Source organism: Phyllobates terribilis, unplaced genomic scaffold (genome assembly GCF_046119375.1).
Source record: "Phyllobates terribilis strain yellow unplaced genomic scaffold, ASM4611937v1 Scaffold_3__8_contigs__length_932513732, whole genome shotgun sequence".
Taxonomy (NCBI): domain Eukaryota; kingdom Metazoa; phylum Chordata; class Amphibia; order Anura; family Dendrobatidae; genus Phyllobates; species Phyllobates terribilis.
In genome coordinates this window covers 683,205,356-683,228,688 of record NW_027362763.1, presented here as the reverse complement: position 1 = coordinate 683,228,688, position 23,333 = coordinate 683,205,356, and the positions used below count along the sequence as shown (strand labels likewise).

General features: G+C 42.2%; 1 protein-coding gene across 1 annotated transcript; it reads left to right on the top strand.

Moving 5' to 3' along the window:
• The first annotated feature begins 15,859 nt into the window (after positions 1-15,859).
• MIXL1 (Mix paired-like homeobox) lies at positions 15,860-17,417 on the top strand. The gene is made up of 3 exons (XM_073673577.1): positions 15,860-15,899; positions 16,012-16,205; positions 16,701-17,417. The coding sequence occupies exons 1-3, from the start codon at positions 15,860-15,862 to the stop codon at positions 17,415-17,417; spliced, it is 951 nt and encodes a 316-aa protein (XP_073529678.1).
• Positions 17,418-23,333: the final 5,916 nt, after the last annotated feature.

The following is a 23,333-nucleotide window of genomic DNA, read 5'->3' as shown; positions in this document are numbered from 1 at the left end:
TGGATTATATTATAGATGTCACCAAATTCTGTTAATATCCTCCATCCTGGTATATATGCCCCCCTTCTTATTATACGCATGGCGCCCCTGATCCCCAATCCTGATATACTTGGCACCCCTCATCCCCAATCCTGGTATGCATGGCACCCCTCATCCCCAATCCTCATCCCTATCCTGGTATGCATGGTACCTCCTCAACCCTATTCTGGTATTCATGCACTCCTCATCCCCCAATCCTGGTATGCATGGCCCCCCTTCCCCCCCAATCCTGGTTTGCATGGTACCCCCTCATCCCAATCCTGGTATGCATGGCACCCCTCACCCCCAATCCTGGTATACATGGAACCCCCTCACCCCTATCCTGGTATGCATGGTACCCCGCATCCCCAATCCTGATATGCATGGCACCCTCACCCCCAATTCTGTATGCATGGTACTCCCTCACCCCTATCGTGGTATGCATGGTACCCCCTCATCCCCAATCCTGGTATGCATGGTACCCCTCATCCCCAATCCTGATATGCATTGCACCCCTCACCACTAATCCTGGTATGCATGGCACCCCTCATCCCCCAATCCTGGTATGCATGGCACCCCTCACCCCCAATCCTGGTATACATGGAACCCCCTCACCCCTATCCTGGTATGCATGGTACCCCGCATCCCCAATCCTGATATGCATGGCACCCTCACCCCCAATTCTGTATGCATGGTACTCCCTCACCCCTATCGTGGTATGCATGGTACCCCCTCATCCCCAATCCTGGTATGCATGGTACCCCTCATCCCCAATCCTGATATGCATTGCACCCCTCACCACTAACCCTGGTATGCATGGCACCCCTCATCCCCCAATCCTGGTGTGCATGGTACCCCTCATCCCCAATCCTGGTATGCATGGTACCCCTCGTCCCCAATCCTGGTATGTATGGTACCCCTCATCCCCCAATCCTGGTATGCATGGCACCCCTCACCCCTATCCTGGTATGCATGGTACCCCGCATCCCCAATCCTGATATGCATGGCACCCCTCACCACTAATCCTGGTAGGCATGGCACCCCTCACCCCCAATCCTGGTATGTATGGCACCCCTCATCCCTTTCACGCTGCACACACACAAAAAAATAAACACTCATACTCACCTTTCTTCCCTGTGCTCCAGCGCTGCATCTCGTTCTGCCAGAGGTCTGCGGGGTAGTGTGGTGCCGAAGTACACGAGTCCCCATACTGCGCTGTCCGGCGCCATTTTGTTGAAGACACACTGCAAATGTGTCTTCTGTAAAATGGCATCGGACAGCGCACTATGCGCATGCGCCGATTCCGACACCGCATTCCTGCCCCAGTCTCTGGCCAGAACAGAGGCGCCGCGGTAACGCTCCTCCCGGTCAGGTAAGTATGTAAGTATGGCGCCGGAGATCGCGGTATGCGTTCAGTGTCTACGCATACCGCAATCTCTGGCGCCATACACTCCTCTTACCTGTAACGACTGGATGCGATCTTCTGCGTGACACACCTGCACAGTCTATAAAGGCTTCGGACAGAGGGATGCACCTACGATTATATTATAGATGTTACATTATATTAGAGGTGATATTACAGTATGTACTATGTTATGTCACATTGTATTATGCTATACTTTATATGATGCATTTTATTGTAAGAGTATAAGTTGCATTATGTCATACTATACATCACATTATTTCATATGTATGATATTTTATGTCATATTATATCTTACTATACACTAGATGGTGGCCCGATTCTAACGCATCGGGTATTCTAGAATATGTATGCGGCCGACTGGTCGCGACTAATCAGCGAAGCAGTGTTTAAATGGGTTGTGCACTACTTTAAATTAATCCCAGCGGTGTTTTAAATTTTGCGCCAATACCGGCGGCCGCGACCAATCAACGAACCGTGTTAGTGAGGACCGGGGAGCGGCGCTGCCTGTGCGGGTACTTCCGCTGCGAGCAGCCGGGAGATGACCAGCTAGCGCCGGTCATCTCCCGTCTGCATCGCCGCTGACCTCCATGCAGCTACCATCGGGAGATCAGCGGCTAGGGCCGCTGATTTCCCGACGGCAAGTGTGAAGGGAGGATCGGGGAGCGTCACCGCCTAGGCCGCCGGTCGGGGTACTTCTGCTGCGAGCTAGCGCCGGTCATCTCCCGGCTGCATCGACGCTGACCTCCGTGCAGCAGATGAGCCGCTAACGGCCGCCATCTTGTTCTGAAATCCCGCGTCGCTGATTGGCCGCGGCCGGACCAATCAGCGACGCGGGATTTCCTGGATGGACAGACAGACGGGATAAGCCGAGTATATAGTAGATGTGATAGCACATTACATAACTTGCTGTGTCATAATGTCATAATTTAAGGTTGAAAGATGAGACAAGTCCATTGTGTTCAACCTATAATCTAATATTGATTCAGATGAAAGAATCCATGGTTTCACTGCTCATACAGTAAAGAATCCATGGTCTCACTCCTTGCACAGTAAAGAATCAATACTCTCAATACTTGTAAAGAAAAGGATCCATAATCTCACTAATCATATTGTAAATAATTGACGGTTTCACTGCTTATGCAAAGTCAATCCATTGTCTCACGGCTTGTACAGCAAAGAACCCATAGTCTCACTGCTCTTACAGTAAAGAACCCATAGTCTCACTGCTCGTACAGTAAAGAATCCATGGTCTCACTGCTTGTACAGTTAAGATGCAATATTCTCAATGCTTGTAAAGAAAAAGACCCAGAGACTCACTGCTCGTACAGTAAAGAGTCCATAGTCTCAGTGCTCGTACAATAAAGAATCCATGGTCTCACTGCTAGTACAGTAAAGAATCAATATTCTCAATGCTTGTAAAGAAGAAGACCCATAGTTTCACTGATCATACAGTAAAGAATTGATGATCTCGATGCTCATGCTAAGTGAATCTGTTGACTCCCTGTTTGAACAGAAGACACTACATAGTATTACTATTCTTAAAGAAAAGAAGCCATAGATTTACTGCTTGTACGTTAAAGAATCACTATCTGTGATGATGATGGAGCCTAATTTCGAATAAATGTAGAAGATGCTTCCTTGTCCCTGTCGCAGGCCTAGGTGTTAATAGCTCATTATACAGATTTCTTTTCTGTCCCTTCATATCTGAATACATTGTAATAGGATCGCCCCTAAGCCTTCATTTCTCCAAACTGACAAAGCTCAATAAAAAATAAATAAAAAAACTATAAAAATTAAAAATCGCCCTACTTTTCCCAGTTTAACAAATAAATAAAAATAAGCATATTTGTTATCTCCAGGTCCATAAAAGTCCAATCTATCAAAATGTAACATTAAATAAACCTGAATAATAAATGAAATAGAGAAAAAAATTGAAAGTCCAGAATAGCATTATTTGGTGGTCGTACATCCCTAAAAAATGCAATAAAAAGCAATCAAAATGTTGCATGTATCCCAAAATGGTATCAATTACAACCTCAACTTGCCAAGCAAAAATCAAACTCCATCTCTGGTAAAATTAAAAAAAAGTTAAAGGTCTCAGAAAATGGTTGCACAAACCATATATATTTTTATATTTGCAAATTTTCTATTTTTTTTTGCCAATAAAAAAAAAATTGATATTGCTGTAATCCTACTGACGTGGAGAATCATGTTGCCAGGTCATTTTTACAGCACAATGAATACAGTAAAAACAAAACCCATAAACAATGGCTGAATTGCATTTTTATTTTTTCACCATTTCACCGCACTTAGTACTTTTACCATTTTCCATTTGCAATATATATAGTAACTTAGAATACCTATAAATGTGTACTCAGATAAATAAACCACATCATTGGATGAAAAATTGTATATTTTGTTAGAAAATACACAAAATGAGAAAACTCAATATAAAAACAAGACGGATTACAAATATATGATACTTGATCCCTATGGTTGACACCCAAAAATTGTGGCAAAAGTTTCATCAAATGCTGTGATAGTCAGGAAGATGGCAAAAATTACTCCTTCCAACAAAGAATTAGAAATAGACCCCCACAGGAAAATAAATTGTACAGATTATATATACAAACCCAATGGGGAACTTAATAGATCCAATTCCTTCCAATAAGGAATAAGAAAAAAAATGTGACCACCAAACTATTTGATGCAGCACCATATGTGGTCATAAATTAGGGCAAACGGCAGGGCTCGGAAAGCAAAGAACACCATATAATTTTTGAAACGCAAATTTGGACACAGTGTTGCATTTGCAGAGCCCCTGAGGTGCCAAAACAGCAGAACTCCCCCTTCCCCAGAAGTGACCCCATGTTGGAATCTAGACCCCTCAAGAAATTCATCTAGGGGTGTACTGAGCATTTTTAACCTACAGGTGATTCACGAAACTTTATAACATTACTGTGTTAGCACCAAATTTATAATTTACACGAGGGGTAATATGAGAAAACGGACCCCATAATTTGTTATTCAATTTCTCATGAACACAGTGATACCCCATATGTGGTCAAAAACTAATGTTTGGGCACATGGCAGGGCTCAGAAAGCAAAGAAAACCATGTAATTTTTGAAATTCAAATTTGGATACCATGTTGCATTTGCAGAGCCCCCGAGGTGGCAAAAAAAGCTGAAACACCCAAAAGTAACCCAATTTGGCAAACTAAACTCCATAAGGAATTCATCTATTGGTGTGGTAAGCATTTTAACGCACAAACTGCATCACAGAATTTTATAAAATTGGGCCATGAAAGCAAAAAACTTTGGGTTTTTCCGCTACAACTTTACTTTAGCCTCAAAGTTTTAATTCACACAAGGGGAAATAAAAGAAGACATACCCCATAGTTTGTTATGCATTTTTTACTGAACGTGGCAGCACCCCATATGTGGTTGTAAACTACAGTTTGAGCACACAGCAGGGGTCGGATAGGAAGGAGCGCTACTTGGCTTCTAGAATGCAGATTCGGTGTGAATAGATTGTGGGCTCCATTAGCCAAGCCCCTGAGGTGCCAGAACAGCAGAAACCCCCCCAGGTGACCCCCATATGGGAAACTATACTGCTCAAGGATTTCATCTGGGGGTATAGTGAGTATTTTGAACCCATAGGTGCCTCACAGAATTTCATAATATTGGGACGTGGAAATTTAACATTTTAGTGCTAAAAATTTAAAAAAATGTTATTAGCTGCAAATTTGTCAGTTACACAAGGGTTAACAGGTGAAACTGAATTTATTGCACAATTTCTCCTGAACGTGGTAATGCCTCATATGTCCTCAGAAATTACTTTTAGGGCTGAGAAGGAAGGAGCGCTCTTTGACTTTTGAAGCACAGATTTTTGCTTGAATAGTTTCCGGGTGACATTTGCGGAGCCCCGAAGGTGCCAGAACAGCAGAAAACCCCAAAAGTGACCCCATTGTAGAAATTACACATCTCAATGAATTTATCTACGGCTGTAGTGACTATTTTGTACAGGCTTTATTCTGGAGAATTCCAAATATTTCAGTTTAGTACCCATGCATTGTGCCCCCATATATTGTAGCACCACCATACATTATGCCCCATATATTGTAGCACCCCCATACATTGTGCCCCCTACACTGTAGAGCCCCCATATATTGTAGTAACCCCATACAGTGAAGAGCCCCAATATATCGTAGCACCCCCATACATTGTGCCCCCATATATTGTAGCACCCCCATACATTATGCCCCCATATATTGTAGCACCCCCATACATTGTGTCCCCCCACACTGTTGAGCACCAATATATTGTAGCACCCCCATACATTGTGTCCCCATATATTGTAGCGCCCCCATACATTGTGTCCCCCTACACTGTAGAGCCACAATATATTGTAGCACCTCCAAACATTGTGCCCCCATATATTGTAGCACCCCCATACATTGTGCCCAGCTTGTGCTTCTGGAGACACGCGCCCTGTAAATTGTTAAATGCTCTCCCCGGTACAATAATGCCAAACATGTGGCCGCTTACTGCGGTTTAGGCACAGTGGGGCTCAGAAGCATGGGTGCATTGGATTTGGGAATGCAGAATTCACTGGATTTTATATAGGGATTGTATTGCTTTTCCAGAGTCTTTTTTCTTCCAGTTACGTGGGACCCCCTATATTTCCAATGACAGATGATGGACCTGAGTGGGGGTTGGTTTAGTGTGGGATAAATTAGGGTTTTATTGGTAACATTTTGAGGTACATAATATTTTTTGATCACTTCCAGTATGAGCCTGGGATCACAATCTTGTGTTCTCCGTTGAGCACTTACATCAGGATTTCCCACGAAAATACGATTAAGACAAAACCAGAGACTATAATGGAGGCAGATGGAGACACTTTGGAGTCCGTTTGGTGTCTGCTCTGGTGGTCTCCATCTTTTTAGGCGCACACAGACCTGTGGTCACCCACACTTGTGCGCTAAAAAGACACCTAAAATGATGGGACACCACGGGAACAGGGACTTACTAAAGTGGAGTTGCAGCAAACCTTGTAACTCTTTAAAAAGTCACAAATAAAGGATCAAATGAAAACATATGAAATCACTAAACTTCACCCACAAAGCCGAAACAAAACAGACAAAAAAAAAGTAGGTGAGTACATATAAAATAGGCTTAAAAAAAGGTGCAAATAAAATAATGAAATGGGTGCAAAACACAGGACGAAGGTGTAAAAAGACACAAACCTAGACAAATAAGAGGCTCGAGGAAGACAATGCTTTTCCCAAAACAAATGGCACTGCGGGTTTAGATAATTTAGTGACTGAGAATATACAAGGGTGAACTTAAAAGAACAATGTCTTTTTTTTCAACTTATGTATTTATAGAAGGGAAGGAGCGCCATTTAACTTTTTGAATGTAAAATTTGCTTGAATAATTAGCGGACGCCATGTTGCGTTTGGAGAGCACTTGATGTGCCTAAACAGTGGAAACCCCCCACAAGTGACACCATTTTGGAAACTAGACCCCTCAGGGAACTTATTTAGATGTGTGGTGAGCACCTTGAACCCCCAGGTGCTTCACAGAAGTTTATAACATGGAGCCGTGAAAATAAAAAAAATCAAACTTTTTCCACAAAAATGATCTTTTAGCCCCAAATTTTTCATTTTCTCAAGGATAAGAGGAGAAAATGGAACCTAAAAACTGCTGGTCAATTTCTCCTGAGTAAGCCAATGCCCCATATGTGGGGAAAATACACTGCCTGGGCCCATGTCAGGGTTCAGAAGGGAAGGAGCACTGTGTGACTTTTTGAATGCAAAATTGGCTGGAATCGAGAGCGGACGCCATGTCGCATTTCGGGGGCCCCTGATGTGCCTAAATAGTGGAAACCCCCCACAATTGACTCCATTTTGGAAACTAGACCCATCAATGATTTTATTAAGGGGTATAGTGCACATTTTGAACCCAGAGGTACGACACAGAATTTGATAACATTAGGTCAACATATTGAATAAGTTGTCATTAGTCTTGAGCGCAAGTGCTTGCTACTTGAGTTTGCATCGAGTACTCGAGTATGCACCATGTATCGCGGGTGCTCAAGTGACATGCTTGAGTCCCAGCCCCGCATGTTTCATGTTTGTTAGACACCCAACAAAAAAAACATGCTGGGATCGCTCGTGCATGGCAGGCGATCCCAGCAACGTTTTTTTTTGCCCGCAAAGCATATGGGGCGGAGACTCGAGCATGTCACTTGAACACCCGCGTTACTTAGTGCATACCCGAGCAACCGATGCAAACTCAAGTAGCGAGCACTTGCGCTCAACACTGGTCACTATATCGCCATTTTTTTTCTTTACTTTTGAAAAAATCCCAACCCTAATACAACCCTAATCCTAGCCCAACCCTAACCCTAGCCCAACCCTAACCCTAGAATTTATTTTTTCCCCTTCTCCCATGACAGCACCACCTGAGAGAGAGTATCTGCCCACCAAGGACAGGAAACCTACTGAATAAAAAAGGCAGTACCTCTCCTCCGCATCAGCCTAGTCACTACTCTGCTTAGAAGCAGGAAGCCGGTGACTACTAAGATCTATGGTCAGATATGGGCAAAATTCCTGTCTACCTCGGGGCAGTCAGCCAAGGGTAGCATTCCTATCGGGGCCATCCTGGAGTTTCTTCAGAGAGGCTTAGATATGGGGTTAGCCACCAGTACCCTTAAAGTGCAAGTGTCGACTTTGCGAGCACTCTATAACTATAACTTGGCAGCTAATAGACCCATTGTCACCCCAAGAATGCCTCCATGGGATCTAAATCTGGTCCTAAAAGCTCTAACTAAGCCTTCCTTTGAGCCCTTAGAAAGTGTCACAGGAAAGATTCTCACCTTAAAAGCAGTCATACTGATAGCATTAACGTCAGCCCGCATGGTTAGCGACTTGCACACTCTATCTGTAAACCATCCCTTTACTCAGGTCTCTATGGATAGGGTAAGATTAAGACCAGACCTGGCCTATGTTCCAAAAGTGGCCTCCAAATTCCACAGAACGCAGGAAATTATTCTCCCGTCATTCTATCCTAACCCCAAAAGTTTAGAGGAGCAGAGGCTTCATACTCTAGACTTTAGGAGGGTTTTGGTTAAATATTTGGAGGTAACAAAGCCTTTGAGGAGATGTGATGCCCCATTTATCTCCTTCCAGGGAGCTAGGAAGGGGCTTAAGGTCACTAGGGAAACTATAGCTAGATGGATCCAGGACACCATCAGCTTAGCTTATTCCTCTAGCAATATGCAGTTCCAAAGAACCTGAAGGCCCACTCCACCAGGGACGTTGCTGCTTCCTGGGCTGAGAAGGCGGAGGTGTCCATTGACAACATATGTAAGGCAGCAACATGGTCATCTCCCTCTACATTCTATAATCATTACCGGCTTCACCTTTCCTCGTCTACTGATCTGTCCTTTGGGAGAAAGGTGCTGCAAATGATGATCCCTCCCTCTGGCGACTGATCTATATAAATCTCTCAGGTGGTGCTGTCATGGGAGAAGGGGAAAAAATCTTAGTTACTTACCGATAACGGGATTTTACAGAGCCCATGACAGCACCCTAGTAATTCCCTCCCCTTTACCACTTACGGTGTGCTCTATTATGGGTGTTTAACAAGAAATGTTTTTGGTGGTAGTTGTGTACTAACATATTTTCTGGAGGTCCTCTCATGCTCTGAAACAAAACTGATGCGGAGGAGAGGTACCGCCTTTTTATTCAGTAGGTTTCCTGTCCTTGGTGGGCGGATACTCTCAGGTGGTGCTGTCATGGGCTCTGTAAAATCCCGTTACCGGTAAGTAACTAAGATTTTTTTACGCCGTTCCTGGTACGGTATAAGTGATTAGACAACTTTATTCTTCGGGTCGGTGCGATTACAGAAATACCAGATTCATATTGGGTTTTTATGATTGACAGCTGTCACACACTAAAAGACGCTTTTTTTTTTGCAAAGACTAGTTTTTTGCCATATTTTGAGAGCTATCATATTTCCATATTTTGGCCGACAGAGCCATGTGATGGCTTGTTTTTTGCGGGACAAGTTGACGTTTTTATTGGTAGCATTTTTGGACATGTGACATTTTTTAATCGCTTTCTATTCTGATTTTTGAGAGGCAGAATAAACAAAAACCAGCAATTCCGTAATTGTTTTTTTTGGGTTTTTTTTATGCCCATCTGCGTGTGGTAAAATTGATAAGTTAGCTTTATTCTTCGGGTCAGTACATTTACAGCGGTACCGCATTTATATAGTTTTTTTTATGTTTTGACGCTTTTACACAATAAAAACTATTTTCTAGAAAAAATAATTTTTTTGCATTGCTTTATTCTGAGAGCAATAACTTTTTTATTTTTCGGATGATGGAGCTGTATGGTGGCTTGTTTTTTGCGGGACAAGATTAAGTTTTCAGTGGTACCATTTTTATTTACATTCGTCTTTTTGATCGTGTGTTATTCCATTTTTAATTTGGCGGTATGAGGATAAAAAATGAAGCAAAAAACAATGCTTTTTTTTTTTACCATGTTCACTAAAGGGGTTAACTAGTGGGACAGTTTTATAGGTCAGGTCGTTCCGGACGTGGCGATACCGCATCCGGAAATGTGTACTTTTATTGTTTTATTTTTTTTTCCATAATAAATAAATATTATGGGTACAATATATTTTTATTTTTGGGGGATTTTTTTTTTTTCATTTTTTTATATATATTTTTACACTTTTTTTTTTTTTCTTCACTTTCCTACACTTTTTTTTTTACTTTTACACATTGTCCCACTATGGGACTTTCAGTTTTTGCAGCCTGATCGTCTGTATAGCATAGAGAGCAGCAGCTCCCTATGCTATCCAGCCTGTCAGCGCTGCACACAGGGGAGACATTACTTTGGTCATGCAGTGCCAGGAGGGATGCCCGCACTGCTCCCAGCACTTTAGCCCCCTAAATGAGGCGATCGCAGCATTTAGTGAGCGAGCAGAGGGACAGAAACCCTTCCCTCTGCTCTTGGATTAGAGACCCTGCGCCATCAGCGCGGGGGGAGGGGGGTCCTGATCGTTGCCATGGTGACCCGATGTCGTCAACAAGTTACTTTGATCATGCGCAGTGCAAGATCAAAGTAACTTGTTTCAGCAGCACTGACAGGTTATAATGTATAGCAATGCTCCTGCACCGCTCTATATCATAGCTGCGATCAGACTGCAGAAAGTGAAAGTCCCATAGTGGGACTAAATAAAAAAGCGAAAAAGTGAAAAAAAAGTTGTGTTAATATTTTTTAAAAAATAAAAAATATATATATTGTACCCATAAATAAATATTATTATGAAAAAAAACAATAAAAGTACACATATATGGTATCGCCGCGTCTGGAACGACCTGACCTATAAAACTGTCCCACTAGTTAATCCCTTTAGTGGACATGGTAAAAAAAAAAAAAAAAAAAGTGCTTTATCATCATACCACTGAACAAAAAGTTGAATAAAACACAATAAAAAAGACTAATTTAAATGCCATCTTGTCACGCAAAAAAACAAACTGCCATACAGCTCCATCAACCAAGTTTTAGCTCTCAGAATAAAGCAATGGAAAAAAAAAATCTATAAAATTGTTTTTATTGTGTAAAAGCGGCAAAACATAAAAAAAAGAATATAAAAGTGGTACCGCTGTAAGCATACTGACACGAAGAATAAAGCTACCTTATCAATTTTGCCACATGCGGAACGGCATAAAAAAAATAAAATAATAATAATTCTGAATTGTTGTTTTTTGTTTATTCCTATTCCCAAAAATCGGATTGGAAAGAGATCAAAAAATGTCACGTGCCCGAAAATGGTACCAATAAAAGCATCAACTTGTCCTGCAAAAAACAAGCCGTTTCATGACTTTGTCGGCTGAAATATGGAAATATTATAGCTCTCAAAATATGGCGATGAAAAAAAAAAAAAGCGTCTTTTAGTGTGTGACAGCTGCCAAACATAAAAACTCGATATGAATCTGGTATCTCTGTAATCGCACCGACCCAAAGAATAAAGTTGTCTAATCACTTATACAGCACGAGGAACGGCGTAAAAAATAAATAAAACCAATTCTTCACCTGCTGCAGATTTGTTCATTCTGCTTCCCAAAGATCACAGTATGGCTCAGCTCACATTTATCCTGCGTTCTGCGCTAAGAGATTACATTGGGGTTTCCGTGTAAATCTCTGAGTGATTCAGACAGAACCCTTTGCACAAGACTCCCTGTAATGAGCCAGATGGAGGCACCGTGGACACCGCCTGGCCTGTGATTCCATGGTGTCCGTCTTTTTATTAGGTGTGCATAAAAGTGCCGTCGACCACAGTTTTGTGAACCTCTGCAAAAAAAGGACACTGCCAAACAGAGGCCAGACGGAGTCCAGAGTAACTCTGCTGCCTCATTATAGTGAATGGATTCCTCGGGATAGGGTTGTGTTGGGGTTAGGGATGTGTTAGGGTTGTGTTAGGGTTACGGTTAGGATTAGGGTTGGGATTTTTTCAAAAGTAAAGAAAAAAAATGATGACGATATGGCGGACTAGTGTTGAGCTCAAGTGCTCGCTACTTGAGTTTGCATTGGGTGCTCGGGTATGCACTGAGTATCGCGGGTGCTTGAGTCCCGTCCCGCATGTTTTGCCTGAGAGGGGTGGGGATTGCCTGCCATACACGAGCAATCGCACATGTTTTTTTTTGGGTGAACCGTGAAACATGCGGGCAGGGACTTGAGCATGTCACTCGAGCACGCGCGATACATGGTGCATACCTGAGTACCCGATGCAAACTCAAGTAGTGAGCACTTGCGCTCAAGACTAATGACAACTTATTCAATATGATGACCTAATGTTATCAAATTCTGTGTCGTACTTCTGGGTTCAAAATGTTCACTACACCCCCCTTGATAAAATCCTTGAGGGGTCTAGTTTCCAAAAGGGGTTCACTTGTGGGGGGTTTCCACTGTTTAGGTGCATCAGGGGCTCTCCAAACGCGACATGGCATACGCTCTGGATTGCAGCAAATTTTGATTTCAAAAAGTCCCACTGTGCTCCACACACAGTGCTCCTTCCCTTCTGAACACTGCCGTGTGCCCAAACAGTGTTTTTTCCCCACATAGGGGGGTATTGGCATACTCAGGAGAAATTGCAGAACAATTTTGGGGTCCATTTTCTCCTCTTAACCTTGTGAAAATAAAAAAATTGGGGCTAAAAGATCATTTTTGTGGAAAAAGTTAGATTTTTTATTTTCACGGCTCTACATTATAAACTTCTGTGAAGCACCTTGGGGTTCAAAGTGCTCACCACTTGTGGGGGTTTCTACTGTTTAGGCACATCAGGTGCTCCCAAAAGCGACATGGCGTCCCCTAATTATTCAAGCAAATTTTACATTCAAAAAGTCAAATGGCGCTCCTTCCCTTCCGAACCCTGCCGTGTGTCCAAACAGTAGTTTTCCCCTAAATATGGGGTATCTGCTTACTCAGGAGAATTTGCACAACAAACGGTATGGTGCAATTTCTCCTGTTACCCTTATGAAAACACAAAATTGGGGGTTGAAAAACAATTTTGTGGGAAAAATGTGAAAATTTTATTTTTACGTCTCAATGTTATAAACTTCTGTGAAGCACCTGGGGGTTCAAAGTGCTCACCACACATCTAGATAAGTTCCCTGAAAGGTGTAGTTTCCAAAATGGTGTATTTTGTGGGGGGTTGCCACTGTTTAGGCACATCAGAGGCTCCCCAAACGCGACATGGTGCCCACTAATTATTCAAGTAAATTTCAGTTTCAAAAAGTTAAATGGCGCTCCTTACCTTCCGAACCCTGCCGTGCGCCCAAACAGTGGTTTTCACACATATAAGGTATCGGTTTACTCAGGAGGAATTGAACAACAAATTTTGTGGTCCATTTTTTCCTGTTACCCCTGCGAAAATAAAAAAAATTTGAGTCTAGAGTAAAATTTTTGTGAAAAAAAGTTAAATGTTCATTGTTTTCTTCCACATTCCAAAAATTTCTGTGAAGCACCTGAAGGGTTAATAAACTTCTTGAATGTGTTTTTGAGCACCTTGAGGGGTGCAGTTTTTTAGACTGGTGTCACTTTTGGATATTTTCTGTCATAAAGGCCCCTCTCTCTGATTTAAGAGCATGAAATTTCAAAGTTTGAAAATTGCAAAAATGTTTACATTTTGGCAAAATTTTTGATTTTTTTCACAAATAAAATGCAAGTCATATCAAATAAATTTTACCACTATCATGAAGTACAATATGTAATGAAAAAAACAATCTCAAAATCAGTGGGATCGGTTGAAGCGTTCCAGAGTTATTACCTTATAAAATGACAGTGGTCAGAATTGTAAAAATTGGCCCGGTCATTAATGTGCAAACAACCTTTGGGGGTAAAGGGGTTAAGAAGTATGATGTCCAGGGACCCACCACACCTGAAACGTGTTTCTCATTGAAATGCTTCGTCCAGGCAAAGGGGTTGCATTGATATTATACTTCCATCTATAGATGAGTGGTGTATTTCTGCCTTACGTCTCACCCATCTTTTCATTAATTTCTATACTAAATTCGTATGTATTCCCCTATGTGCCTCATTGCTATATGTGCTTTTATCTATCTATCTATCTATATATCTATATATATATATGTCTGAATGTATGCTTAAATATATATCTCTGCATTTACTATCTGATCTTTATTGATTTTATCTGCCTGGCTGTACATAGTTATGTAATAAATGGGGTTATATACAAATGTGACTATAGCTTCTTATATGGACACTTTCTCCCTCTGTTATGTTTTGAATATGTATCCACAGCAGCAGTAGCCATGTACAACATTTTCTAAATTTGCTTGTTGAGATTGCAGGTAATCATTGTGATATAGTGGACAAGGTGCCGATTACCTCCTATATTATATGCTCCAGGTTTACTCACCAATTGCCTCATCTGTGGGTTTTTTTTGCCCGTTTTATTGTTATACCTTGATTTTATCGTGTTGGAATAAAGTTTTGTAATTTTATCTTGGCCTCATTATTTGCTCTATTTTGGTATTTGTATTTTAATTTATGGCTTAATCTATGGGATAGTTTATGTAGGTGTACTCATGTCATTACCTACATCACACCTGTGTACTGGGAAACAAGTCATATAAAATAATAGAACCAAACATTCCATAATATAGGATTGACTGTTACATAATAATATCATGTATGGTGTTTTTTTTCCTGTTTTACTGTTATACCTTGATTTTATCGTGTCGGAATAACGTTTTGCAATTTAATCTTGGCCTCGTTGTTAGTTGCTCTAGTTTGCTATTTGCAGGGAATGACATGGCTGCGCTGACGCCTTGCTCTGATGTGCAGATCGGAGGAGACCTGAGACAGAAGCTGCGATCTGAATCCACATCCACCTTCTCCAGGTAAAGGAAGGGAAATTCATGCCTGGAAGTCAGACACAGGATGGAAGAAGCTGCACCTGCTAATCTCAGCCTCATTAGCAAATCACTGTCCCTCCATAGCAGCAGCCTCTGTTCCTGTATACTGGGGGGATATATCCACATCAAAAGCCAGGATGCCCCTAATGCAGTCGCTATCACATCTATCAGCAGGTGTCGGCTGGAGAAAATGCAAAATATAAACAACTAGAGCAGAAAAAAAACCTTCACTCAATGTCTTCCCCCCTCCTCAGAACTAAAAAAAAAAAAAAAAAAAATATTCCCCCAAATCCTAAAATTATACAAATAAGTAATATCCGGATAATTTGTGAGGTTTTATGATAGAAAATATAATGAGAATTTGCATCTTTTATCATCACTTTTACTTTTACCATTTTCACTTTTTCTTTTTGTTTCTTAAACCCATGGCCGTTTTCCTTTTTTTTTCTTTGTTTTAATTTTTTCCTCCCTTTTTATTTCAAGACTCATACCTTTTTTTATTTGTCTGTCCACATAACCATATAAGGTTTTTTTTTTTTATTCCATACATTTTTTCTATCTGTTCATCAATCATCTGTATTTCTTTTTTAATCCATGGAAAATAAAATATATTGTAAAGCTGACCACATATGGACATTTCCTGGTCTCTAAAACTCTTTTGGGATGAGCAGGGATAAAATGTTTATGGAGACTCCCTTATCTGTTAGTTCCCCAGCAGGATACAATGACTTTGCTGATCCTTTACAATTCTGTCTACTTTGTATTCAGACTCTATGCCATCATGTTTACACCTGCTGGGCAATCTCACACCTGAGCACTTTGATCACTAGGACCGCCTATTAAACCTGCTATAAAAAGGTGACCAGGAGGGACTTGAGCCAAAATTAGATCTGAGGAACCCTCAACCTCCTCCAATCCTTGGTGGCCAAGCTTGGTGTTCGGTTTACTCTGAAATAATGGCACAAGAGCAGAATTATCAGCAATCATTTTCAAATGGTAGGTGGCATTCGAACATCTCAAAGACCTCTTGAGGGATTTTGTAATGTCTTCTTTGAACATTGTGTATATTACATAGCAATATCAAATCAATATTGTAATGTCCTTGTAGGAAATGTCATCATCTCTTCAGCCTCTTCTGGCAAGGATAAACCTAGCCAGGTGAGTCAGCGACGGAAGAGGACAGTCTTCAGTCTAGCTCAGTTGGACATTCTTGAGAGACACTTCAAGAATAATATGTATCCTGATATCTCCAATCGGGAACAGCTGGCCAGGGAGATGTTGCTGCCAGAATCAAGGATTCAGGTATGGGAACTTTCTTGAAATCATTTATACTTTCATTAATGTTGTTTTCTCAAAGCAATGATTAACTTCTTCTGGCACCACCCTTATCAATGTATCTTCATCCATCCAACTCATTTTCCATGACCTGTTCTTCCCGTACTATCATTAACAGTCCATCATATAAGCAATATTTTTTTCCAACCATGACCATTCTCTAGCCTCAGGGTTCCTTGCGGTAATACCAACTGTATACTTAATTATGTCATTCTGATCAAAGTTTGATGAAGTATCTTCAAGTCTCTGACCCCTGCCACCATACAATCATAATCCTAGAAGCATTTCTTGTTATTGGAAGGTCTGACTCCCCATTTTTTTTAAACTAATTTTGTCTGATTTTTATACAAATTATTCCACCTAAATTTTGTTCTGAAATCCAATGTCTTGCTACTATGACTCTTTGTATTTGTTGGAATTATTACATAGGTTGTACTTAATGAACATCTCCTTGACTTACAGGTCTGGTTCCAGAATCGAAGAGCCAAGGCCAGAAGAAGGGGAATCAAGTACACTCTCCACCATTCTGCCGAAGACCTTTTTCCGAGCACGTTAGGAGACCATTACATGCAGCCTCATCCTCACATAGTCCACCAGCAACCAATGGCTCCTTCCCAGCGGCAACTAATGGCTCCTTCCCAGCAGCAACCAATGGCTCCTTTCCAGCAGCAGATGCAGCCAACTGGGAACAGACAGCGAGATTTCGGTAACCAAAGCGGGAATTCCGTAATGTATCCTCATTACTTACATCCAGTGTCAAGGACCATTATGAAACCATCCTCATCCTCCTCTAGCTCGTATGACCAGAATGTCAGTAACTGCTCAATGGGGAACCAAAATTTGTACCATAACATGGCTCCCTTTATGGTTCTAAGTAACCAAACAATGGACTTAGAAGGAGGGCATGTCCAAATGCCAATCCAAAGCAATCATGTTATGCAATATAATGACTTTCAGTCCAACCGGAGATTCCCGATGCAGATGGATGGGAATATCCCGCCCGTCCAGGTCTCCACTGCAAATTCTTGCGCCATAGTCAATGATCTACACAGGTTGGCTGGGCAGTCTGTCTCCTGCATAAATAGGTCTCCCATCTCAGATTCTGGAGTCAGCGACAGATCCACTGAGCATGGGTCAGACTGGGAAGGACAATACCAATCGGTTAATAATAACATCTAAATTAATAGATATACCAGGCTCGGCCGTAGAGTGGACCTAGGTGCAATAGTTTTGATTACAATGAGTAAATGTGGATTGTATATGTGTATATTAATTATTAAAAAAACAAGAGACACTCAAAAATGGGAAACTATCAAAAGTCCAGTGAAACTTTTAATAAGTCTTATGTGCAACAGGCTACGTTTCAGCATCACAGAGCCTTTTGCTTTGTGAAGCTGAAACATTACCTATTGCACATACGACTTATTAAAAGTATCACTGAATTTTTGATAGCTTCCCATTTTTGAGAGTGGCTTTTTTTTAAATACTATCTGTTTTTTTTCGGGATCCAACCAGAGGGCTGGCACCTATCCTTTACTCTGATGCTGGTTATGTATTTTCACATTTTATAACTATAAAATTTATAATTTTATATTTTTTATTATACATTCATTATAATATATATTATATATCATATATAAATTATTATTATATTACATAACCAGCTTCAAAGTAAAGGATAGATGCCAGCCCACTGATTGTAGCCTAAAAACCAAATCATATAAGTATGTATATAATTATATTTTTTTTCAAACATATTTGTTAGTTTTTTTTTGTTTTTTTTTTTTTTAATAAAGTAAAAAATATACCGTATATGAAGAATAGAATGTGCTTATATATTTTTTTCTTTAATCTTTTTACTGATGGGGCTTTTTAGTATTTCTATTTATAGTATAGAATAAAAAAAAAATTCTATACTATTTTTTTTTTTTTTTTTTTTTTTTTTTTTTTTAACATATATGAACTCAATATGCAACCCCAAGAAGGAAAAGTGGTGGAAATGATGAATAAATGGAAACAAAGTTTTTAAAATGTCTTGATTTATTGAGTATGAGCCCCACAAACAGAGATTACCGCATTTACATGTCTTTGCATGTACTATTTAAAAAAAGGCCTAAAATGCTGGTCCACCTGCAACCAAGATGAAGCTCGGACTGGCCCACAGGAAAATCCTCCGGTGGGCCCCTGTGCAGGAGTGGCCCACAACCCTCTTATATGAGCAGTACTTGGCACAATACACTTGATTCACCATATACATACAGAGGCGGCATCTTATTAATTTAACAATCAACCCTGTTTATTGCTATAGAATTTTGTGAAAGAGGATAATGTCACATTTGCATGTAGCTGAAAAGTGGGGCCCTGGAGTTGGTTACTGGTGGGCCCTCGGCATCCCAGTCTGACACTGGTATTGTTGAGTCATTTCAAGTAATGACTGATATATTAATAATTCTAATAAGAATAAGCATCTCAGTAAGCCACATCTCCCCGGTGAGTTTTCTTTAGTAGTCTCTTCTTCGTGTAGCGCGAGGCTTCATGCGGCAGGCACGATCCAGTGACATCATCATGCCTGCCGTGCCTACTCTCAGACACATATGCTGAATGGTGGAGGAGGGAGCCATGGTCTCTCTACCATTGTATTCAACGCATATCTGTATACTGATTGCAGATGCTGTTGAAATCCAAACAGGGTGGGGGAGGCAATGGCGTTCAGCACCGGATTCTCCCCAATTCAGGGGCCCCACAGCGGCAGCAAGATCTGCCACTATGAACGAAGAGGGGGCAGGGCCCACCAGAGGATTCTTTATTCCTTCAATGGACCAGTCTGATGCTGCTCAATACTATATATAGGGGAGCTGTGGGACCCCCATACTGAATATAGGGGAGCTTGGGGGGGCTCCATACTGCATATATTGGAGCAGTCTGGCCCACCATACTGTATATAGAGGAGCTATGGAGCCTCCATATTGCATATAGGAGAGCTGTGGGGCCCTATACTGTATACATGGGGCTGTGGGGGCCCCATACTGTATATAGTGATCTATGGAGTACACATACTGCATATAGAAAGCAGGGAAGCAATGGGACAATAATACTGTGGATATGGTCTATGAGGACCTCATACTGCGAATAGGGTGGTTGTGGGGCTATCATACTATATATAAGGGGCTGTGGGGTCATAATTCTGTGTGTGTATATGTGTGTGTGTGTGTATATATACTGTGTATAGGGGCTGTGGGTGCATCATACTATGTATAAGGGGCTGTGGGGATATTATACTGTATATAGGGAGTTGTGGAGTCATCATACTGTAGGGGGCTGTGGGGCCATCATGCTATGTATAAGAGGCTGTGATGACATACTGTATATACGGAGCTGTAGGGACATCATACTGTGTATAGGGGGCTGTGGGTACATCATACTATGTATACCAGGCTGTGGTGACATACTGTGTATAGGGAGCTGCTGGCCATCATATTGTGTATAAGGAGCTGTGGGGCCCCATAATTGTATATAATAAGCTGTGGGGCACTATACTGTATATATGGGGTTGCCTATGTGGGCCCCATACTGTATATAGTGATCATGGGAGCCCCATACTGTATATAGGGAGCTAGTGACATCATACTGTTTATAGGGGTGCTGTAGGACCATCATACTATGTATAAGGGGCTGTGGGGATATTATACTGTATATAGGGAGTTGTGGAGTCATCATACTGTGTATAGGGGGCTGTGGGGCCATCGTGCTATGTATAAGAGGCTGTGGTGACATACTGTATATAGGGAGCTGTGGGGACATCATATGGTGTATAGGGGGGCTGTGGGTACATCATACTATGTATACAAGGCTGTGGTGACACTGTATATAGCGAGCTTTGGGGACATCATACTGTGTATAGGGGGGCTGTGGGTACATCATACTATGTATAAGAGGCTGTGGTGACATACTGTATATAAGGAGCTGTGGGGACATCATACTGTGTATAGAGCAGCTATGGGAATATACTATATAAGGGTCTGTAGGCCATTATAATCTGTATAGGGGAGCTGTAAGCACATCATACTGTGTATAGGGGGGCTCTGGGGCATCATACTTTGTATTGGTGAGGGCTATAGGCCATCATACTGTGTATAGGGGGTTGTTGGGACAACATACTTTATTTTGGAAGCGATAGGGCATCATACAATGTGCTGGGAGTCACTCTGTGGTGATCATATTGTGCTTATGTGGAGGAATTCACTGTGGGGGTATCATACTGTATGTGGAGGGGGGTATTTTGGGAGGCATTATACTCAAAGAGAGCCATGAAGCAGTTATCATAGTAGGTGAGAAAACTAAAGGGAGTCTCAGGTCATCAATGTAATTTGGCCGAACACTCAGAGAGGTCATCAGTACTGTATGGGTTGGAGTTAGGGATGAGTGAGCAATAAAAGGCTCTTTTCGAGTATAATGGGAGTCAATGGGAAATACGAGCATTTTTCTGGCAGACCCTACAAGGAGGTCTGGGGGCAGTGAAAATGTTGAAATGTATGGAAAAAGTGTTGAATGGAAGGAGAACAGCATGGGGAAGACATCCTGGAAGCATCTCTGCCTCCCAGATCACTGCTTAAAACAATGGTGTCACACTTTTACTCCACTTTAAGGACTGACAATAAAACATTCAAAATCAACGAGAAATTGAAGTTTATAGAGAAAAAAAATGGTAAGAAACATTCTTTCCTGTATAATTACTTGTATATAAGGCAAAAGTTTAAATGGATTTAAAAAAAAATGTAAGTAAACCAAAATTCTAATTTTTATTAAAAATTAGAAATATTAGTGTAATTTATGAAGAAAGCAATAACTGCCAAAAATTGGATGGAAAAGGGACTCGGATACACCCTGTATTAGACATAAAGAAGGGCCTCATACACATTCTGTTCAAATTGTCATGTAGTGGTACTCCTAGACTCATAAAGGCTATGCACTAAGTGCAAGGGCTGCCAAAATTACAAGCAGGGACATCCATACACCCTTGAAGGCACCAACTGGTTTGCCTCATTCAAATATTGTGAACAAAGTGTAGTTGTGGTACTACTACACTCATAAAAGCTCTGCACACAGTGCAAAGCCTGCCAGAAATTACAAGCAGGGTCATCATTAGACCCTTGGTGGCTGGCACAAACTAGTGCTTCATTTAAATATTAAGAAAGTGAAGTTGTGGTACTCCTACACTCATAAAAGCGCCTGCCAAACATTACAAGTAGAGTCATCCATATGTGTCACCCCAGGTCTGGATGCCACAAATATTAAAGGCTGTGTCTGAGAGCAGGAGGGAGGTTCCCTGGTTAGGGACCATTAGCATGCAGCACCTCCTGTCCCAGGCCAGTAGGGGGAGCAGGCTGCCTTATAAAAGCTGGAACTGGGGCAGGGTTAGAGAGACCAGAACCCACTTCTGAAGTGACCAGAATGGTTCTCAGAGAAGAGGGACAGGTCATCAGCAGCTGAGGAGTCTGTGAGGCAGAGGAGAGACTGTGAGCCAGGGACAGAGGCGACGAGAGCCGGTCCTGGCAGAGAACCAATCTATCTGGACATTGGGGTCCGAGGCTGTCTGGGTTATAAGCCCAGCAGCAGAGAACCAACCTGCGAGGGATTTCAGGTCCCTTGGCCTAAGAAGCCTGGAGGCTCCGCCACACAGAGGGACCAGTACAGCGAGAGAAAGCAAAAAGTACCCAAGACCCGAGTCGCAAGCCATACAGGCGAGAAGTACACGGCCAGCTCAGGGACGTGGGCTATTACACCACAAAGAGGGGGATAGTCAGAAAGAGCATAGAGAGAACGGTAGGCCTACACACTCACCCTGACCAGTGGGGCTCGTCCGAATGCTCTCAGACACCCAGGCCCATTCCTAACCGGTACCACTGTTGGGTCATTAATAATTCCTACAATAAAGACCCTGGACTGTTTGAAGTGGACTCTGAACTCTTACTATTGCGGCCTGCACTATCACCCCCAGCATCCACCTACACTGCCCTGAGGCTACACTCTTCCCGTGGAGAGTTATCCTACCCCTGTGCTGCACACCAACACCAGCCTCAGCGGTCTGCCTTGCAGCGGCGGTTATCCCTGACCGCAATCCACGGGTGGCGTAGTCGGACATTCAAAACACTGATAAATAGACTGCCACAATTTGGTCTGACCACCCTGAGCCACGGGATCGGGTTGCCACTACTACCCCCAGCATCGTACAGAAGCGCGGTTCCGGGTACTCCACGGCCCAGGGGGCAAGTTACATACACCATTAAAGGCAACAACTGGTGGGCCTCATTCAAATATTGAACATTAAAAACATTATTTGCTGCTGTCATCTGGTGGTGTGGAAAAATGGCGGCTAATCCAGGCTTTGTTCATTGTTATCAGTGTGAACTTGTCAAGCAGGCGCCTGTTGACAGGCGAAAGCGCCTGTCTGTTATGACCCCTGGCAACACTAAAAACCCGCTCAGACAAGATGCTAGCGGTAGGGCAGCACAACATCTCCAAGACATAGAGGGACAGCTCATGCCAGGTGTCTAGCTTTGAGATCCAATAGTTGAAGGTCGCAGAGGAATTAAGGAGTACGCTGGTTTGGTCGGCCAGGTATTGCTTGACCATCGTTTAAAACTTTTTCCTCCTTGTCAAAAATACCCAATCATCAGGGCCTGGACGCAGGGAGGGTGTCATGAAATTGGCCCAGGCCTTTGACAATGTACCCCTGCCTCTGCTGTACCTGGTGTGTGTCTCCCTCGCCTCTCCTCCTTGGTTGGGCACTGAAGCTTGCCCCTTGCCGCTAGGGTGGTCTGATGGGAATTTTTTCAACATATTTTCCACAATGGCCTTCTGGTATAGCACCATTTTAGAAGACCTCTTCGCCTCAGGAAGAAGAGATACAAATTTCTTCTTGTAGCGTGGGTCTAGCAGGGTGAGCAACCAGTACTTTTTTTTGGCCAAAATGAATGTAACGCGAGGGTCACAGGAAAGGCAGCAGTACATAAAGTCGGCCATATGTGGCAAGATCCCTACAGCCAAAACTTCCCTGTCTCCATTATGATGACGACTCTCTATCTCCTCCTCCTC

What these genes read in the sequence shown, in the direction of transcription:
- MIXL1 (XM_073673577.1), top strand. Translation starts at nt 15,860, where the DNA reads ATGGCACAAGAGCAGAATTATCAGCAATCATTTTCAAATG. An exon ending in TCAGCAATCATTTTCAAATG is followed by an intron (nt 15,900 to 16,011) that starts GTAGGTGGCATT and finishes ATGTCCTTGTAG; the next exon opens with GAAATGTCATCATCTCTTCA. An exon ending in TGCCAGAATCAAGGATTCAG is followed by an intron (nt 16,206 to 16,700) that starts GTATGGGAACTT and finishes CTTGACTTACAG; the next exon opens with GTCTGGTTCCAGAATCGAAG.